Source organism: Odontesthes bonariensis, chromosome 8, assembly GCF_027942865.1.
Source record: "Odontesthes bonariensis isolate fOdoBon6 chromosome 8, fOdoBon6.hap1, whole genome shotgun sequence".
Classification (NCBI taxonomy): Eukaryota; Metazoa; Chordata; class Actinopteri; order Atheriniformes; family Atherinopsidae; genus Odontesthes; species Odontesthes bonariensis.
This window is the reverse complement of record NC_134513.1, coordinates 602,729-622,439: the sequence shown is the minus strand read 5'-3', so window position 1 is coordinate 622,439 and position 19,711 is coordinate 602,729. Positions and strand designations below refer to the sequence as shown.

Genomic DNA, 19,711 nt, shown 5'->3' with positions numbered 1-19,711 from the left:
TCAATAACGTTGCGGTTTAATACGTACACGTACGTAAAACAGCTTGCCAAGTTTAAGTTTGCAAATTCTCTTGCAATTTCAAGTTTCTCTAAAACCCATAATGTCGACAAAACGTTCTGCACCGACAAGGGCACTTGCGGTCGGGCCCAAAAGGCAGAGGAAGATGCTAACTATCGCAGAAAAAGTTAAACTTCTGGACATGCTAAAGGAAGGTAGAAGCTACTACTTCACGGATTTCGCCTATCGCAGGTTCTTTTCTGAACGTAACCCCCGCGAAAAACGAGGGTTCACTGTACTGCAATGAGGGAAACGGCGGAGACTTCTCAGCCATCCAAAGTGAAGCAAAGTTTGATCGCTGATGCGTTCGGTAGCGTTACGCCATACGAGTCGACGTCCACCCGGCACAAAGACGAGACATGCTGCCCGTGTACGCCGTCACTAAAGAGGGCTTTCAGAAAATGGTTCGGACGCTGGACAAACGTTACAAAATACCATCCCGAACATATTTTAATCAAGTGGCCATTCCAAAAATCTACAACGAATGTGAAATGAATGTTGAATCTGAGCTCCGTGAAATTGAACATTTTGCCACAACCTGTGGTCGAGCCGGACGATGAACCTTACATCAGTTTAACATTTTATAACAACAGACTTCCAACTCAAGACCCGAGGTCTGCAGACGTCCTTCTTCTGTATTATGTTTATTATGTTTCAGAAAAATGCTCAGTTTTCACTGAACCCACAGTCATATCGTATAGAAATGAAATGTTGTCCATATCGTTCAGCCCTACCTGAGACTGACGTAAAGGATAAAGCCACGTTCCACTGCCACTGGAGAGGCTGGTGTCTTTAAGCTGGTTCCAGCTATCTGAGTTGGGCAGAGATTCCAGTGAGAAAGGCCTCAGTTAGCAGGTTAAAGGTTAAAGGTCATGACAGCACAGTTAGAGAAAGACTGTGTTTGCTTCTGTGTTTAGTCTCAGTTTGTGTTCCATAAATAATGAGACTGAGTCGTGTGTTCATGTGAGGTTAGTTTTTAGACCTTTTTATAAAGTCTTGGTACATAAAACTTTAGTTTTTTTTTCTTTTTTCTACACATTTGAACTCTTCTGTTAGAATATGTGCACAGAGCCTCTGTTTTCAGAACCTTCTGAGCAGTCCGCACATGTAAAGACAAATTAAAACACCACATGTACCTTTAATGTACTGATAACAGCTCACTGTGTCACATTTCATGTAACCTCAGGACTCCTCTAAGAGTAGAAACATCGGGGCATGTGTAACAGGAGTAATTAAGAAGCCATGGTGGACGTGGCTGATCTGTTCTGTCAGGCTTTGGTGTGTAAACTCACAGAGAAGCCTGAGAGTGTTAGATTTAACAGATTCACAGGAACAGGAAGGAGCTGCTGCAGCCGTCTTCATCACTCACGACACTTTTAAATATAGCTGAAGTCACGCTGCACGTCAGCGGGGTTATTATCCTGCCCTCCCCCGTCATTACACAGCGAAGCCTGTGATTACCGCTCAGCTTTACGGACCTCTGATATCCCCCATCAGCTTCTTTAAAGCACCAGAGTTCTGGAGTGATTTCAGAAACAGTTCCTCATCTGATCAGCCATGTTTGGCACCAGGTGAGCAGGCAGCGGCGTCAACTCAGCCAAAGCTAAGGTACGGCGAGGTTACTGTAGTCACATGACTTCAGTATCAATCAATAAATATACAATAATCACCACAAAAGTCTGCTATGTAGCTTATCTGTGTGCAAATGCAGTCTCACTCACACCCCGCTAACATAACAATGGACTCGTCTCCGTCTCCCTGTTAGCATTAGCATTAGCATTAACAGCCTGAGTCCCGCCTTCACTCCCTGGTCCTCCTTCCTCCGCCGCTGGGGCAACATTGGACCCCTTTATTGGTGATAAATAAATCTAAAGTTTTCTGCTTCCTTTTCATATTTTACATTAATTAGCAAACAACAAATCCCGCTAATAACATCAGCTTTGACCTCCAGGCTCCGTCATCTCGTGGGAGGGGGGGGGGGGGGGGGATACCACATTTCAAAAGGGAAGATGATACTTAGATCAATTGATTGTGTTGTTCAGAATTTCATTTGTAGTTCATTTATATGTATTAAATAATAGAATAATCAATACAAATTGACACAGAGTAATTCCATTAATTCATTTAAATAAATAAATAAATAAAAAAAATGAACATTTCCATTTTCCCCTGTAGCCCAGGTGTGGCAGCTGCCGTACCCAATGGACGTCCAGGTGAGCAGGGTTTCAGAAACAGTTCCTCATCTGATCAGCCATGTTTCTGAGTGAGTGGCCATGACTTGTGGAGTCCCCCAGGGGTCCATTCTTGGACCTCTTCTGTTTAACTTGTATATGCTCCCTTTGGGTCAGATATTGCAGAACTTTAACATCAATTATCACAGTTCTGTGGGTTCCTCCCCCTGGATATGCTGCAGAGGCATCTTTATGGGTTTAATGGCTTCAGGCTCAGACACCGAGCAGCTTATCAGGTGCAGAGATGAGACTTCCAGCCTCTCTGCCGGCTGCTCCGTGTCCGTCCAATCAGATCAGGTCGTTGCAGCGAGGCTGAAGCTGTTGGTCCGTCTGTGACGGTCAGCCTCAAGATGGTCGCCGCTGACCCACATGAACCCGTCAGGATGATTTAATGTTCGCCCACTTCCTTTCCCTCCGACCTTTCTCCGCCTTTAACCACCAGCGCTCAGCAGCAGACATCCGCCTAAAACACGACGGCGTCATAAGAAATGCACTTACATCTCATCCCAGCTCCACTTCTTCTGGGAGCAGGCCTGTTCTAATTAGGTTTAAAGGTTTTTGTTTGGAGTTGTAGCGGATCTGTTTCCCCCTCTGCCTTACATAAGCGTATCCTCCCTCCTCACAGGGAAATTAGCTGTGAATCTCACCACTGAATTATTTCACCAGCAGTTTTCTGTCCCACCCTGCCTGCCTGCTTCTTATGCAACACATTTCCAGATCAGCTCTTCTCTCCAACACAAGTGTTTTTCTAAGCTGGTTCTTCTCACTCCGGATCGGATGTTTTTTATCATTATTATCTGTTTTATCATGTTCTCCTGTTGGTTCCAGTCCTGATTCTAAGGTCAGAACTTAAGCTGCTTCCATTTGCCATTTGGAAGGACTGAGCTCCAGAGACCAAAGTTTTAATCAGATTATCTGACTGGTTTTAATTCTTTATTCAGAAAGTTATCTTACATTTCCTCCAGTAAATTAAGAATAATGCGTCTGGTCCACCAGTATATCCGCCTTCCTTTGGTTATTCCAGCTGCTCTTTGATAAATCCAGCTGGTGGTTTCTGTGTTTTTAAGCGTTTCCTTTAGGAGAGTTGTTGGCTGTAACAGGTAAACTGTTCCTGAGAAATGAGCTTCCACTGAGTCTGTTTCTGTCCTTTGTACAAACAGGATTTGTGGGTGTGAACAGTCTCTCTCTGTCTGTCTCTGCAGGACTTCCGCTGTGCTTCACCCTCACCTCCTCTGGCCTGACGGACCCTCCGGCCCCTCATCATGAACTACCTTCGCCGGCGCCTGTCCGACAGCAGCTTCGTGGCCAACCTGCCCAACGGCTACATGATGGATCTGCAGAGGCCGACCCCTCCGGGTTCCTCCACCTCCTCCACTTCCTCTCCCGCCTCCCCAGCCACAGAGAGGAGGCAGCCCCCGAGCATCCCCAGCCAGACCCAGACCCAGGGTTCGGGCTCAGGTTCAGGCTCGGGTTCAGGCTCAGGTTCAGGCTCGGGTTCAGGCTCGGGTTCAGGCTCGGGTTTGGGCTCGGCGGCCGGTTCAGGAGGCTTCCTCAGCTCCTTCTCCAGTGTGGTGAAGAGCGCACAGATGGCCCAGAACGTGGCTGCCGCCGCACACGCTAAATCAGCGGCAGCCGAGGCGGCAGGAGGCGGCCCGCCGGCCAAGCCTGTAGTGCGCAAACCCAAGATCCTGCTGGTGATCGATGATCAGCACACCGACTGGTGAGTGGGCGGCTCAGCTTCAGCTGATGTTTGGAACAAAAAATAGTACTTTCACTGAGATGAGGACTGTTTTCCTCTTCTGTTTCTTCTGGAGTTTGTGGCTCATCAGATAATGACATGGGCTGTGTTTGAAACCCCGTACTACATACTGCATACTACATGCTACATGCTACATGCTACATATTACATATTACATATTACATGCTACATGCTACATACTACATACTACATGCTACATGCTACATACTACATATTACATATTACATATTACATGCTACATACTACATACTACATATTACATATTACATATTACATATTACATGCTACATGCTACATGCTACATATTACATACTACATATTAAATGCTACATACTACATGCTACATGCTACATATTACATACTACATATTACATACTACATACTACATGCTACATATTACATACTACATGCTACATGCTACATATTACATACTACATGCTACATACTACATACTACATATTACATGCTACATATTACATGCTACATACTACATGCTACATATTACATGCTACATGCTACATATTACATACTACATATTACATACTACATACTACATGCTACATATTACATACTACATATTACATACTACATGCTACATGCTACATATTACATACTACATATTACAGACTACATATTACATACTACATGCTACATGCTACATATTACATATTACATATTACATACTACATGCTACATATTACATACTACATGCTACATATTACAAACTACATACTACATATTACATATTACATACTACATACTACATATTCTGGAACAGGAAGTGAACCTACCCTCGTTGTAGCTAGCTTGAAACTGCCGTTTTGACAGGAAATGACGATCGGCGACGTCACGTTACGTTGCATCTTGGGTAGTTTGAGTATGAGTAGTAACCTCATGATGCATACCCAACATTTAGGAGAATCTAGTATGCATCCGGGAACTTCTCGCTAACTCAAACTCGCATACTAACTCAGAAAGTTAGTATGAGTAGTAGGAGAAATATGCGGTTTGGAACACAGCCACAGACTGTGAAAGTATTTCCAGTTCATTTCAAGGGAGGGGTCAGTACTTTCACTGCTTCTCCTGACAGTGAAGAAATAGTTCTTTATAAAACTGCTTTCTGTCTGTCTGTGGAGCGTTAGCTTAGCATGATAGCAGGATGGCTAACCACACACAGGCCGGTGTCGGCTGCCTTTTACTCCACATGGCGGATCGATTTCCGAATGGAGACACGCGGCGCCCCGTCGATCATGTTGATCAGTCTATCATTGTTGGTCTCACCGGATCAATAAGTCACTCGTCCATTTCATGACCAGTTATCTGCCGCCTGACATTTGCTGGCAGATCGACCTCAGTGGAGCTGGTATTAGCTGTTGGAAAGCCTTGGAATTGATCCACAGAGTTAATCTATGATGAGGTGAGGCTCTGAAACTGATAACTGAATTGTTGGTATCCTTCTTTGTTGGTATCCTGCTCCTCTTTCTCTTCCTTAAATAGCTCATTTCTCTTTGAGTTGTCAGGGATGATCCAGGCCTGCTGTGTCTGTCCTGAGAAAACAGCAGAAGGTTTTATTCAGCTGAACGACAGCAGAAGGTTTTATTCAGCTGAACGACAGCAGAAGGTTTTATTCATAGATGAACACATGTTTTTGGGTTAAAAGTGCCACAGTTTTATAGTTAAATTTTTATCCTGACTGGTAGTAGCTCCACTGCTGACCAGCAGGTGGCAGCACAGCTCCCTGTGGGTAAAGTCTCAGTGTGGAAGTGAAGAGCTTTGACCAGCAGATGGTGACATGTGACAGCCTCATGCTGTCACATGCTTCTTCTTCTGCTGCTGCTGACGGAGAGCAGCCGGCTGAAATAAATCAGGAATAAAAACACCTGAGCTCGGATCTTATGGGAGGAAAACTTTTTTAAGTCTCTGATCTGGAGAAGAAGATTTCTTTTTGGTTTGGAGGGTTGTGTGAAAACTGCTGCAAAATTGTTCCAGTTTGTCCTTTTTGTTTGTCCACCATCTCTTCTTCGTTGGTATTCTGCTCCTCTTCTTCCTCACCATCTCTTCTTCGTTGGTATTCTGCTCCTCTTCGTCCTCACCATCTCTTCTTTGTTGGTATTCTGCTCCTCTTCGTCCTCACCATCTCTTCTTTGTTGGTATTCTGCTCCTCTTCTTCATCACCATCTCTTCTTTGTTGGTATTCTGCTCCTCTTCTTCATCACCATCTCTTCTTTGTTGGTATTCTGCTCCTCTTCTTCATCACCATCTCTTCTTTGTTGGTATTCTGCTCCTCTTCTTCATCACCATCTCTTCTTTGTTGGTATTCTGCTCCTCTTCGTCCTCACCATCTCTTCTTTGTTGGTATTCTGCTCCTCTTCTTCATCACCATCTCTTCTTCGTTGGTATCCTGCTCCTCTTCTTCCTCACCATCTCTTCTTCGTTGGTATTCTGCTCCTCTTCTTCATCACCATCTCTTCTTCGTTGGTATCCTGCTCCTCTTCTTCCTCACCATCTCTTCTTCGTTGGTATTCTGCTCCTCTTCTTCCTCACCATCTCTTCTTTGTTGGTATTCTGCTCCTCTTCTTCATCACCATCTCTTCTTTGTTGGTATTCTGCTCCTCTTCTTCATCACCATCTCTTCTTTGTTGGTATTCTGCTCCTCTTCTTCATCACCATCTCTTCTTTGTTGGTATTCTGCTCCTCTTCTTCATCACCATCTCTTCTTTGTTGGTATTCTGCTCCTCTTCGTCCTCACCATCTCTTCTTTGTTGGTATTCTGCTCCTCTTCTTCATCACCATCTCTTCTTCGTTGGTATCCTGCTCCTCTTCTTCCTCACCATCTCTTCTTCGTTGGTATTCTGCTCCTCTTCTTCATCACCATCTCTTCTTCGTTGGTATCCTGCTCCTCTTCTTCCTCACCATCTCTTCTTCGTTGGTATTCTGCTCCTCTTCTTCCTCACCATCTCTTCTTTGTTGGTATTCTGCTCCTCTTCGTCCTCACCATCTCTTCTTCGTTGGTATCCTGCTCCTCTTCTTCCTCACCATCTCTTCTTTGTTGGTATTCTGCTCCTCTTCTTCCTCACCATCTCTTCTTCGTTGGTATTCTGCTCCTCTTCTTCCTCACCATCTCTTCTTCGTTGGTATTCTGCTCCTCTTCGTCCTCACCATCTCTTCTTCGTTGGTATCCTGCTCCTCTTCTTCCTCACCATCTCTTCTTCGTTGGTATTCTGCTCCTCTTCGTCCTCACCATCTCTTCTTCGTTGGTATTCTGCTCCTCTTCTTCCTCACCATCTCTTCTTCGTTGGTATTCTGCTCCTCTTCTTCCTCACCATCTCTTCTTCGTTGGTATTCTGCTCCTCTTCTTCCTCACCATCTCTTCTTCGTTGGTATTCTGCTCCTCTTCGTCCTCACCATCTCTTCTTCGTTGGTATCCTGCTCCTCTTCTTCCTCACCATCTCTTCTTCGTTGGTATTCTGCTCCTCTTCGTCCTCACCATCTCTTCTTCGTTGGTATTCTGCTCCTCTTCTTCTTCACCATCTCTTCTTCGTCGGTATTCTGCTCCTCTTCGTCCTCACCATCTCTTCTTCGTTGGTATTCTGCTCCTCTTCGTCCTCACCATCTCTTCTTCGTTGGTATTCTGCTCCTCTTCTTCCTCACCATCTCTTCTTCGTTGGTATTCTGCTCCTCTTCGTCCTCACCATCTCTTCTTCGTTGGTATTCTGCTCCTCTTCTTCCACACCATCTCTTCTTCGTTGGTATTCTGCTCCTCTTCTTCCACACCATCTCTTCTTCGTTGGTATTCTGCTCCTCTTCTTCCTCACCATCTCTTCTTCGTTGGTATTCTGCTCCTCTTCGTCCTCACCATCTCTTCTTCGTTGGTATTCTGCTCCTCTTCTTCCACACCATCTCTTCTTCGTTGGTATTCTGCTCCTCTTCTTCCTCACCATCTCTTCTTCGTTGGTATTCTGCTCCTCTTCTTCCTCACCATCTCTTCTTCGTTGGTATTCTGCTCCTCTTCGTCCTCACCATCTCTTCTTCGTTGGTATCCTGCTCCTCTTCTTCCTCACCATCTCTTCTTCGTTGGTATTCTGCTCCTCTTCTTCCTCACCATCTCTTCTTCGTTGGTATCCTGCTCCTCTTCTTCCTCACCATCTCTTCTTCGTTGGTATTCTGCTCCTCTTCTTCCTCACCATCTCTTCTTCGTTGGTATTCTGCTCCTCTTCTTCCTCACCATCTCTTCTTCGTTGGTATCCTGCTCCTCTTCTTCCTCACCATCTCTTCTTTGTTGGTATTCTGCTCCTCTTCGTCCTCACCATCTCTTCTTCGTTGGTATCCTGCTCCTCTTCTTCCTCACCATCTCTTCTTCGTTGGTATTCTGCTCCTCTTCTTCCTCACCATCTCTTCTTCGTTGGTATCCTGCTCCTCTTCTTCCTCACCATCTCTTCTTCGTTGGTATTCTGCTCCTCTTCTTCCTCACCATCTCTTCTTTGTTGGTATTCTGCTCCTCTTCGTCCTCACCATCTCTTCTTCGTTGGTATCCTGCTCCTCTTCTTCCTCACCATCTCTTCTTTGTTGGTATCCTGCTCCTCTTCTTCCTCACCATCTCTTCTTTGTTGGTATTCTGCTCCTCTTCTTCATCACCATCTCTTCTTCGTTGGTATTCTGCTCCTCTTCGTCCTCACCATCTCTTCTTTGTTGGTATTCTGCTCCTCTTCGTCCTCACCATCTCTTCTTCGTTGGTATTCTGCTCCTCTTCTTCCTCACCATCTCTTCTTCGTTGGTATTCTGCTCCTCTTCGTCCTCATCATCTCTTCTTTGTTGGTGTCCTGCTCCTCTTCTTCCTCACCATCTCTTCTTCGTTGGTATCCTGCTCCTCTTCTTCCTCACCATCTCTTCTTCGTTGGTATTCTGCTCCTCTTCGTCCTCACCATCTCTTCTTCGTTGGTATTCTGCTCCTCTTCTTCCTCACCATCTCTTCTTCGTTGGTATTCTGCTCCTCTTCGTCCTCACCATCTCTTCTTCGTTGGTATTCTGCTCCTCTTCTTCCTCACCATCTCTTCTTCGTTGGTATTCTGCTCCTCTTCGTCCTCACCATCTCTTCTTCGTTGGTATTCTGCTCCTTATCTTCCTCACCATCTCTTCTTCGTTGGTATCCTGCTCCTCTTCGTCCTCACCATCTCTTCTTCGTTGGTATTCTGCTCCTCTTCTTCCTCACCATCTCTTCTTCGTTGGTATTCTGCTCCTCTTCTTCCTCACCATCTCTTCTTCGTTGGTATTCTGCTCCTCTTCGTCCTCACCATCTCTTCTTCGTTGGTATTCTGCTCCTTATCTTCCTCACCATCTCTTCTTCGTTGGTATCCTGCTCCTCTTCGTCCTCACCATCTCTTCTTCGTTGGTATTCTGCTCCTCTTCTTCCTCACCATCTCTTCTTCGTTGGTATTCTGCTCCTCTTCTTCCTCACCATCTCTTCTTCGTTGGTATTCTGCTCCTCTTCGTCCTCACCATCTCTTCTTTGTTGGTATTCTGCTCCTCTTCTTCATCACCATCTCTTCTTCGTTGGTATTCTGCTCCTCTTCGTCCTCACCATCTCTTCTTTGTTGGTATCCTGCTCCTCTTCGTCCTCACCATCTCTTCTTTGTTGGTATTCTGCTCCTCTTCTTCCTCACCATCTCTTCTTCGTTGGTATCCTGCTCCTCTTCGTCCTCACCATCTCTTCTTCGTTGGTAGCGGAGCCCTTTCCTACGCAGCTTATTTCTCTGTCTGGTCGAGGCCTCTTCGGAGGCTCAGGCAGAGACTGAAGCATTAAAAAACCGTGGGAATAATCTCTGAATATTGGGAAAATGTGTTTTGTTTTGCTCTTCTGATCTCCGCTGCTTCGCTCAAATGACAAAGTTGAGATAAAAGCTCAAAGCCCAGAAATCAGATTGGCCCTGAGTCCCGTGCCGGCTCCAGATGTGAGATTGTTTTTGTTTTTTTGAGCCACACGAGTCCAGCAGTCTTCCAGCAGTCGCTGTCTAAACACATGCGGTGTGCTTTTCAAGCATTTCCATGAACCAACATTGATCTTATCCCGTCTGCGGCAGCTTTACTCAGATATTTCAGCTCAACAAACAGTCACTGAAACCTTGAACCCAGTTTTAACCAGGCTAGCAAAGTATTCTAAGACTTTAAAGGTGTCTTCATGGCAAAATGAGAAGTTTTAAGGGGATTAAGAACTGCTGGAGTGGGATTTTCAAGCAGCATTCATCAGTTTTCTGTTTTCTGGTTGAACTGGTATTTATTTTTACCAGTGGTCCATGTAGGCTGCTCACTCACACCTCCTTAACTTATATCTGTGGAGTCCTGCCTATGACATAAAGTATTCCCCTCACACTAATCCAGAACCCTCACGACTGAAGGCCGAACCTAATATCTGGGTTACAGCTCCTCTCAGGAGGCAGGTGTGTCTCTGTCAGAGACGACTGTCCTCAGAAGGCTTCATGAACACAAACACAGAAAGCCATTACCATACAATTGGTGCTTTTGTTTTGAAAACAGGAAGTGAACCTACCCTCGTTGTAGCTAGCTTGAAACTGCCGTTTTGACAGGAAATGACGATCGGTGACGTCACGTTACGTTGCATCTTGGGTAGTTTGAGTATGAGTAGTAACCTCATGATGCATACCCAACATTTAGGAGAATCTAGTATGCATCCGGGAACTTAAAAAAAGTTAAAGTTAGTAGGAGTTAAAAGTTAAAGTTAGTAGGAGTAGTGGGAGTAGTATGCGGTTTGGAACACAGCCTTTGACTGTGAGGGTGTCCGTCCATCCACCCTGAGGCTGAACCCCCCCTGGTCATTCCTCCCAGGAGGCTGGGGTCTCTGGGGAAACCCTGCTCCGTCCTGACAGCCTTTGGCTTCCAGCAGTGACTGCAGCACAATAGCAGTACACAGCACTGAGAGCATCACCGCAACCACCAACAATTCCTGCCTTTCTCCCTCCCTTTCAGGCCCGTCTGCCAAGTGGCTGTCAGTCTGTTTGCTCTGTGCTCTGAATGATACGAGGATCTGATTGCTCAATTCAGTCCTGCTCTGGCAGAGTGTTTGAGTCCACTCGTACACAGCAGAGTACTGTGAGATCATCTGGTTCCCCCGAGCCGTGTGAAGAGGGTCTTAGCTGAATGTTATGTCTACAGGAGAAGCAGGGAGCCCACACACCGACTGAATGAGGCTGAATATTCCCTTGTGGGGGTTTGTTAATCTTCACTGTGCCCAACGAAGGGGGCAAAAGTTCAAGAACCGCAGAGCAAACAGAGCTGGAGCTATTTTTAAAAGTGCTTAAAAGGTAAAGAAGGTAATGCACATCATCTGTGGCCTGGTGGGATCTGAGGGTGAAGAGGTTCGTAGATGATGACGTCCCAGAAATCTCTGTTCAGATTTTAAGAGACTTAAGGGAAATCCACACTTTCATTCATCAGGTTATCAAACTGCAGATGTTTCCCCCAAAGCTCACCGTCCATCTTTTTATGAGTTGCTTCCTTTTTTCTTGACAATAATAGATGAAAAGTGGAGTGGGTTAGGGTCAGTGGCCTTACTTTCAACTCACCGTCAAGGCTTTCAATTTTTTTCAAGGCACGTTACGTTGCATCTTGGGTAGTTTGAGTTTGAGCAGTGACCTCATGATGCATACCCAACATTTAGGAGAATCTAGTATGCATCCGGGAACTTAAAAAAAGTTAAAGTTAGTAGGAGTAGTAGGCAGTTAGTTAGCAGCTCACAGCCACCAGTTATTTAAAAGCCATGTTATCTTTTAACAGCATTACGGTGTAACTGATGTTTCACCCACTTACACCATGGCTGTTACACGATGCATTTTTAGATTCAAGGTAGGACTCTTTCCTAGTCTGAGAAGGGTTTCCAAAGACCAAAGGCCAAGGAAGCGTCCCTTACTTTGAGAAACTCTCAGATGTTCTGTGATGTTGTGCATAGAGCTCAAATCTGCTGCCCCCAAGTGGCCAAAAAATGAATGATAAATGTTAAATATTATGATTTCCAGGGGAACCCAACAAGCTTTATTGTGTCCGACATGGGAAGCCTCTATACTGCTGCCCCTACGGGTGGCAGGAGGTATTACACATCTCTGAGCTGTACCACTTTACAGGATGTTGGTTCCTCCCTCAGATACATCTCATGTGTTTCCTTTAACAAATCACAAACTCCTCTTTAAGTTGGTCGTAGGAGGGGAGGATGGCGCCATTACATGCAGAGCTTCAACCACGAAATAACTTCGACATTTAGGCAATAAAATGAAAACACTTTGACTTTCTGCTGTGGTTCAGATAAGATCAGTCGGTAAAGATTAGGACTAAAAATACATTTACAACTTTAACAATGTCTTCAAACATCTCCGCATGAACAAAATCCTCAAAATGATGAATGTTTATGACAGAAAATAGCTTTTATTCACACATTATCAGCACGACACCAACTTCTTTGGGGGGAATACTAAAGCAATCGGTTATAATGACAAAAAGACCAAAAAGCCAGGAAGGGCAGCTGGTTTGGTCGCCCCGTATGACTCATACTCTTTCTATTAGTGGTGCACAAAGGAGGGAACATGTTTTCACGGTAGAAGAAGAAGAAATTCAGCTTGGTGGTGTTTATGTTCTGGGTGTGGTTCTAATCCAGAGATGGAGAGCTCCTTCCAAAGCCGAGTGTTTTCATTTGGACTCATTTAAAACTCTTTTTCAAACAATGTGCAGTGTTTTGTTATGTATTAGCACTTTATGTGATTGAATTATTTTTTATTATTATTTATTTTTCTTTCTTTTGTATGTACAAATAGTTATATACATTTTCTTTTTTATACATGTTCGAAAATAAAAATCTGTCTAAACTAGCCAACTTTCTGAAGGTTAAACGAGCCAACTTTCTGAAGGTTAAACGAGCCAACTTTCTGAACTTTCTGAAGGTTAAACTAGCCAACTTTCTGAACTTTCTGAAGGTTAAACTAGCCAACTTTCTGAACTTTCTGAAGGTTAAACTAGCCAACTTTCTGAACTTTCTGAAGGTTAAACTAGCCAACTTTCTGAACTTTCTGAAGGTTAAACTAGCCAACTTTCTGAACTTTCTGAAGGTTAAACTAGCCAACTTTCTGAAGGTTAAACGAGCCAACTTTCTGAAGGTTAAACGAGCCAACTTTCTGAAGGTTAAACGAGCCAACTTTCTGAACTTTCTGAAGGTTAAACTAGCCAACTTTCTGAAGGTTAAACTAGCCAACTTTCTGAAGGTTAAACGAGCCAACTTTCTGAAGGTTAAACGAGCCAACTTTCTGAAGGTTAAACTAGCCAACTTTCTGAACTTTCTGAAGGTTAAACTAGCCAACTTTCTGAACTTTCTGAAGGTTAAACTAGCCAACTTTCTGAACTTTCTGAAGGTTAAACGAGCCAACTTTCTGAAGGTTAAACTAGCCAACTTTCTGAACTTTCTGAAGGTTAAACTAGCCAACTTTCTGAACTTTCTGAAGGTTAAACTAGCCAACTTTCTGAACTTTCTGAAGGTTAAACTAGCCAACTTTCTGAAGGTTAAACGAGCCAACTTTCTGAAGGTTAAACGAGCCAACTTTCTGAACTTTCTGAAGGTTAAACTAGCCAACTTTCTGAAGGTTAAACGAGCCAACTTTCTGAAGGTTAAACGAGCCAACTTTCTGAACTTTCTGAAGGTTAAACTAGCCAACTTTCTGAAGGTTAAACTAGCCAACTTTCTGAAGGTTAAACGAGCCAACTTTCTGAAGGTTAAACGAGCCAACTTTCTGAAGGTTAAACGAGCCAACTTTCTGAACTTTCTGAAGGTTAAACTAGCCAACTTTCTGAACTTTCTGAAGGTTAAACTAGCCAACTTTCTGAACTTTCTGAAGGTTAAACGAGCCAACTTTCTGAACTTTCTGAAGGTTAAACGAGCCAACTTTCTGAACTTTCTGAAGGTTAAACGAGCCAACTTTCTGAACTTTCTGAAGGTTAAACTAGCCAACTTTCTGAAGGTTAAACGAGCCAACTTTCTGAAGGTTAAACTAGCCAACTTTCTGAACTTTCTGAAGGTTAAACTAGCCAACTTTCTGAAGGTTAAACGAGCCAACTTTCTGAAGGTTAAACGAGCCAACTTTCTGAACTTTCTGAAGGTTAAACTAGCCAACTTTCTGAACTTTCTGAAGGTTAAACTAGCCAACTTTCTGAAGGTTAAACTAGCCAACTTTCTGAACTTTCTGAAGGTTAAACGAGCCAACTTTCTGAAGGTTAAACGAGCCAACTTTCTGAACTTTCTGAAGGTTAAACGAGCCAACTTTCTGAAGGTTAAACGAGCCAACTTTCTGAACTTTCTGAAGGTTAAACTAGCCAACTTTCTGAAGGTTAAACGAGCCAACTTTCTGAACTTTCTGAAGGTTAAACGAGCCAACTTTCTGAACTTTCTGAAGGTTAAACTAGCCAACTTTCTGAAGGTTAAACGAGCCAACTTTCTGAAGGTTAAACGAGCCAACTTTCTGAAGGTTAAACGAGCCAACTTTCTGAACTTTCTGAAGGTTAAACGAGCCAACTTTCTGAAGGTTAAACTGAATGTTTATTACAGAAAACAGCTTTTATTCACACATTATCAGCACAACACCAACTTCTTTGGGGGGACGCTAAAGCAATCGGTTATAATGACAAAAAGCCAGGGAGGGCAGCTGGTTTTGTCCACTTTATGACTCATACTCTTTCTATTAGTGGTGCACAAAGGAGGGAACATGTTTTCACGGTAGAAGAAGAAGAAATTCAGCTTGGTGGTGTTTATGTTCTGGGTGTGGTTCTAATCCAGAGATGGAGAGCTCCTTCCAAAGCCGAGTGTTTTCATTTGGACTCATTTAAAACTCTTGTTCATTGACTTTGAAGTCAAACAGCTGGGAGACGTTATGTACAAGATCCTCCTGGATGGCCGTAATGAAGAGACCCGAGAGGCCAGATGGAGGCTGATGGAAAGGACGGACCGAGGAGCAGCGCTTTGTTTAGTGAGAGGAAAATGGTGCAAAAGGGAAATGTGTTTGAGGGGGAGTAGCTTCAAAAGACACTCACAGTCCCAACAGCCTGTCCCAGAAGCCAAAGGCCTAGAGCTTCGATGGACAGGCGGCTATTCTCCGCTTCAGCCTGAAGCCTGAACGGATTGCTCTGAGGAGAAAGTTTAGTTTCTATGAAAACAAACGGTAACAAATCCAGAAAGTGTTCTTAAGAACCAAAAAACCCAAACTGTCATTATTACTGATGTAAATAAGCGACACGAGTCACTGAGCTAGGAAAAAGGCTCCTAACTCAAGGGATGAACCAGTGTTGGGTCCAACTCAGCAAAGAAGCCGTTTTAAACTGGATCTTTAGGCACTTTGTTCCCAGCAGCCTGTCACAGAGACACATCATCTGTTCCCATTTCTTTAGCTGCATCTGTGAAAAACAGCAAAATCTACAGATTAGTGAAGAAAAGCCAAAAATTAGCAACAAATTCTAATTTTGAATTTCCCCCATTGGGGGATGAATAAAGTATTTTTCTATTCTATTCTCAAATAAATTATTTTTACAAGGAAAAAAAGGTTAAATTAAAAATGATAATAAAATAAATTTACAGATTAGTGAAAAAAAAGCCAAAAATTAGCAACAAATAGATTATTTTTACAAGAAAAAAAGGTTACATTTATGCATTTGGAAGGAAAGAAGAACAAATTTATGTGAATTTCTTTGGTAGATTCACAAAAAAAGAACATTTTTACATTTTTACAGGAAAAACGAGGATATTGATTGAGATTAAAAAGTGAAAAGAAGGTTTTTCACATTAAGACTGATGGTGAAACTTGTTTTTCTCCAGTTCTTCCTCATTTGCTCACGACTCTGTTATGAACACCTGAACGAGGCTTTGTGCCGATTCTCTGTGAGATGACATGATGACGTGTCGCTGAGGTCACCGTCTCAGTCACTTACTGCAGGAAGATGTGCTCTTTACTAACCGAGCTCACTAACTTTTACATTTACAAGCTTTTCGTCGGGTGATAGAAAGTTAAAGGGAAAAGGACGAGGGCCCAGAATGGAGCCCTGAGGAACTTTAAGTCATCGTGTTTGGATTGGCTCAGAGACGCATCATTTGTTCCCATTTCTTTAGCTGCATGTGTGAAAAACAGCAAAGATAACACAGTGTGACAGACAGAAAACAGGATTTCTGCAGCAACAAGGTGATTCCCAAAGAGCTGTTAGCTGAAAACTTGGCATATCTCAGCATGGTGTGCAGTGTGTCCTTAAAACATTTGAGGAAACTGGACAAGTGGAGGACAAAAGAAGTGTCAGGCCTAAAGAACTATCTGCAGCAGATGAACAGGAGGAAATCTGACCCAAAGTCACCAAATAAAACAGAAAAACACAAAATAAAACAAAAGAAAACACAAAATAAAACAGAAAATAAAACAAAAACACACAAAAAACACCAAATAAAACAGAAAAAACAAATTAAAATAAAACAGAAAAACACCAAATAAAACAGAAAAACACCAAATAAACGTGAGTTTTTAAGTCTTTATAGAAGCTAAATGTTTATGATTCTGTTAAATTATGTACAATAACTGCAACCCTGTGCTGGAATTCAAACCCTGGAAGTTAGTTTGGTCCCAGAATGGCAGAGAAAAGTGGTGCCATCAGGATGGATGACCTCTGTATAGTTTCTTTGTCATCACTCTAAAACACGAAAGCAATGCGAGTTATCAGGTAACGGATCCCATTTCAGATTGATTAAAGTCAGAAGTGATGTTGCAGTTCCACCTTTAACAAAGTCTTTGTGAAAGGAAACTTTACAGGTTTCCTCTAGCTTTGCTGTTTACTTCACATTCTGTAATCCCAGAAAATGTGAGTCATTGTTTTGCCTTCTTTTCAAGGTATTTCAGAAGGCATGTTGAAAGTTGAACTGGCCTTCAGTGAAATAAACAAAAGGATATTTTAAGGTTGTTTTGACTGTGAGGAATGTGTGGAACAGGAGGGGAAGCCACATGTTGAAGAGCAAATGTCTGATGTTTGTTTTGTATTTCCTCGCAGGGCCAAGTATTTCCGGGGGAAGAAGCTGAACGGAGAGTACGAGATCCGAGTGGAGCAGGTACAAAAGGCCCTTTTGCTTTGATTTACTGATTCTTTAGGGACTTTTTATGGTCACCAAGCATCTGATCGAGGAACAGTTTGACCTCATGGGAACACAGTTCCTGGCCTGGAGTTGGAGATTAATTTAAAACGTATGTTGAGGTGTCCATCTGTGGAATCAGGAATTCTTTCAGCACAGATGGATGAATTCACAATACTCACAGAAAACAAAAGGTATCAGATGATTCTACACACTGATCACATCCCAGCTGAAGGTTAAACTAGCTAACTTTCAGAAAGTTAAACTAGCTAACTATCAGAAAGTTAAAGTAATACTATGTAACATTTCTACCTTAAAATAACAGCTTTTAAAAAAATTGTGCGGCTAGAATGAGTTTTAATATTACGATCGGCCTGTCTCCTGTGCCCTTCGGGGGTCTGAGTTGGAAAAACTGCGCTATGTAACTTTGCTGGAGCGGCCCGGGAGCTGAGCGGAAGTACTTCGACTTGCTTTCTGGCACACCTACCGCAAAAACAAATAGACCCCTCTCACGCTCCCAGGTACATTTGATTACTCTCACCTTCTCGGTCGACATAGCTTGCACCTTCGGACTCCTCGCCGGTTCGTCAACAAACGTGAAAGCGAAAGGGTGTTGTATTTACGACAGTGTAACTGTACATTACCTCCAAGCCTGTAGGGGGAGCTCCATAATGGGATTTTTGAGAAGTTACATTGTATCACTTTAAACAAGCTAACTTTCAGAAAGTTAAACTAGCTAACTTTCTGAAGGTTAAACTAGCTAACTTTCTGAAGGTTAAACTAGCTAACTTTCTGAAAGTTAAACTAGCTAACTTTCTGAAGGTTAAACTAGCTAACTTTCAGAAAGTTAAACTAGCTAACTTTCTGAAGGTTAAACTAGCTAACTTTCTGAAAGTTAAACTAGCTAACTTTCTGAAGGTTAAACTAGCTAACTTTCTGAAGGTTAAACTAGCTAACTTTCTGAAGGTTAAACTAGCTAACTTTCTGAAAGTTAAACTAGCTAACTTTCTGAAGGTTAAACTAGCCAACTTTCTGAAGGTTAAACTAGCCAACTTTCTGAAGGTTAAACTAGCCAACTTTCTGAAGGTTAAACTAGCCAACTTTCTGAAGGTTAAACTAGCTAACTTTTTGAAGGTTAAACTAGCTAACTTTTTGAAGGTTAAACTAGCTAACTTTTTTAAGGTTAAACTAGCTAACTTTTTTAAGGTTAAACTAGCTAACTTTCTGAAGGTTAAACTAGCTAACTTTCAGAAGGTTAAACTAGCTAACTTTCAGAAGGTTAAACTAGCCAACTTTCAGAAGGTTAAACTAGCTAACTTTCTAAAGGTTAAACTAGCTAACTTTCTGAAGGTTAAACAGCTTGTCAGAAGGAGCTGGGAAAGACGATAATTAGCTTCGTTTAATTTCCTCACAAACCAGATTTTTGCCCACTTTGTTTCCTGTGTTTTCCACAGCAGAGCAAAGCTAAAGCACCAGCAACAGCAACAACACAACCAAGAGCAGCCCACAGCTCCTCATGTTTCTGATACTGCCCCCAAGTGGCAGCAAAGTGTCATAACATGTAGATGTGCAGAGTTTTAGAAGCATGTGTCTTCAGGCGAGGAAGGAAAGAAGAATATTTCTCCACATATTGACCCATTCCTTTCAGAGTATTTTGTAAGTATTTCAGAAATGGACACACTGTGTTCACTCAGAGAGCGGCTACGTTTCACATGTGCAAAGCGTTGTTGAGATTGGAGCCGTTTCTGAAAGGCATCGGTGGGTTTTTATGGGACCACAGAAAGCTGGATTTTACAGCCTGTTTGCTCACTGCTGTGGTCGTACGTTCTGTCTGAGAACGGCTGGAAACCTTTTGAAACCCTGTGGCTCATACTCATCGAACCCCTCTAAAACTGGACTTAATTAGGCCCCTGGAGTCGATAGTTGAGGCAACGTGTGACCCACTTGGATCTGGCCGGACCCTCGGCCCGTTCCCAGAAGCCCTCTGCACAAGTCAGTCGCTAATTGCCTCCAGCAGCCAAACTCTTGGTGGGCTGTTTGTGCCCCTCGCTGAGAGTCTGAGGACGATGGAAACCCGATCGCTGTGTGAAAGGCGGCACACATGCAGAGATTAACCCTTTAAACAGGCCGACTGCACCCTCTCTGAGCAGCTCTCGCTCTGGTGTGACGCTTGTTGTACGTTTGTTATGGTCGTTATGTGCAGGAACATTTAGGAAAAGGTTCTTCCACTCAGAGATGTCCAGACGTTTCCCATTTCCCATTCCTGTGCATCTGAAACCTGGTTTTAAAGACATTCTGGAGCTTTTCTGTCGGAGTCTTTCAGGGAAGGAGGCGAGCTGTCAGAGGATGAATCTACGACTGATTCTTGTTTTTAACCCCTTAACGTCTATTGTTGCATATATGCTACAAACCGTTTGACTCAATCAACCAGCTGAGATAGCTTTTGTTTCTAGTGGGACCGCAAAGTGACGGCCTTATTTCTTGATTTATATAAATAAACATGTAAAAAAAAAAAGGGTG

The 19,711-nt window shown here is 43.1% G+C and overlaps 1 protein-coding gene across 2 annotated transcripts in view; it reads left to right on the top strand.

The window, feature by feature from the left end:
* Positions 1–19,711, top strand: part of syn3 (synapsin III) — a 166,998-nt gene that overhangs the window by 15,301 nt on the left and 131,986 nt on the right. For both annotated transcript variants that reach the window (XM_075471260.1, XM_075471261.1), the window contains exons 2-3: positions 3,491–4,008; positions 17,113–17,170. In XM_075471260.1, coding sequence (XP_075327375.1) covers positions 3,551–4,008; positions 17,113–17,170 — 516 coding nt within the window. In that variant the 5' untranslated portion in view covers positions 3,491–3,550. The remainder of the gene's footprint in view (positions 1–3,490; positions 4,009–17,112; positions 17,171–19,711) is intronic.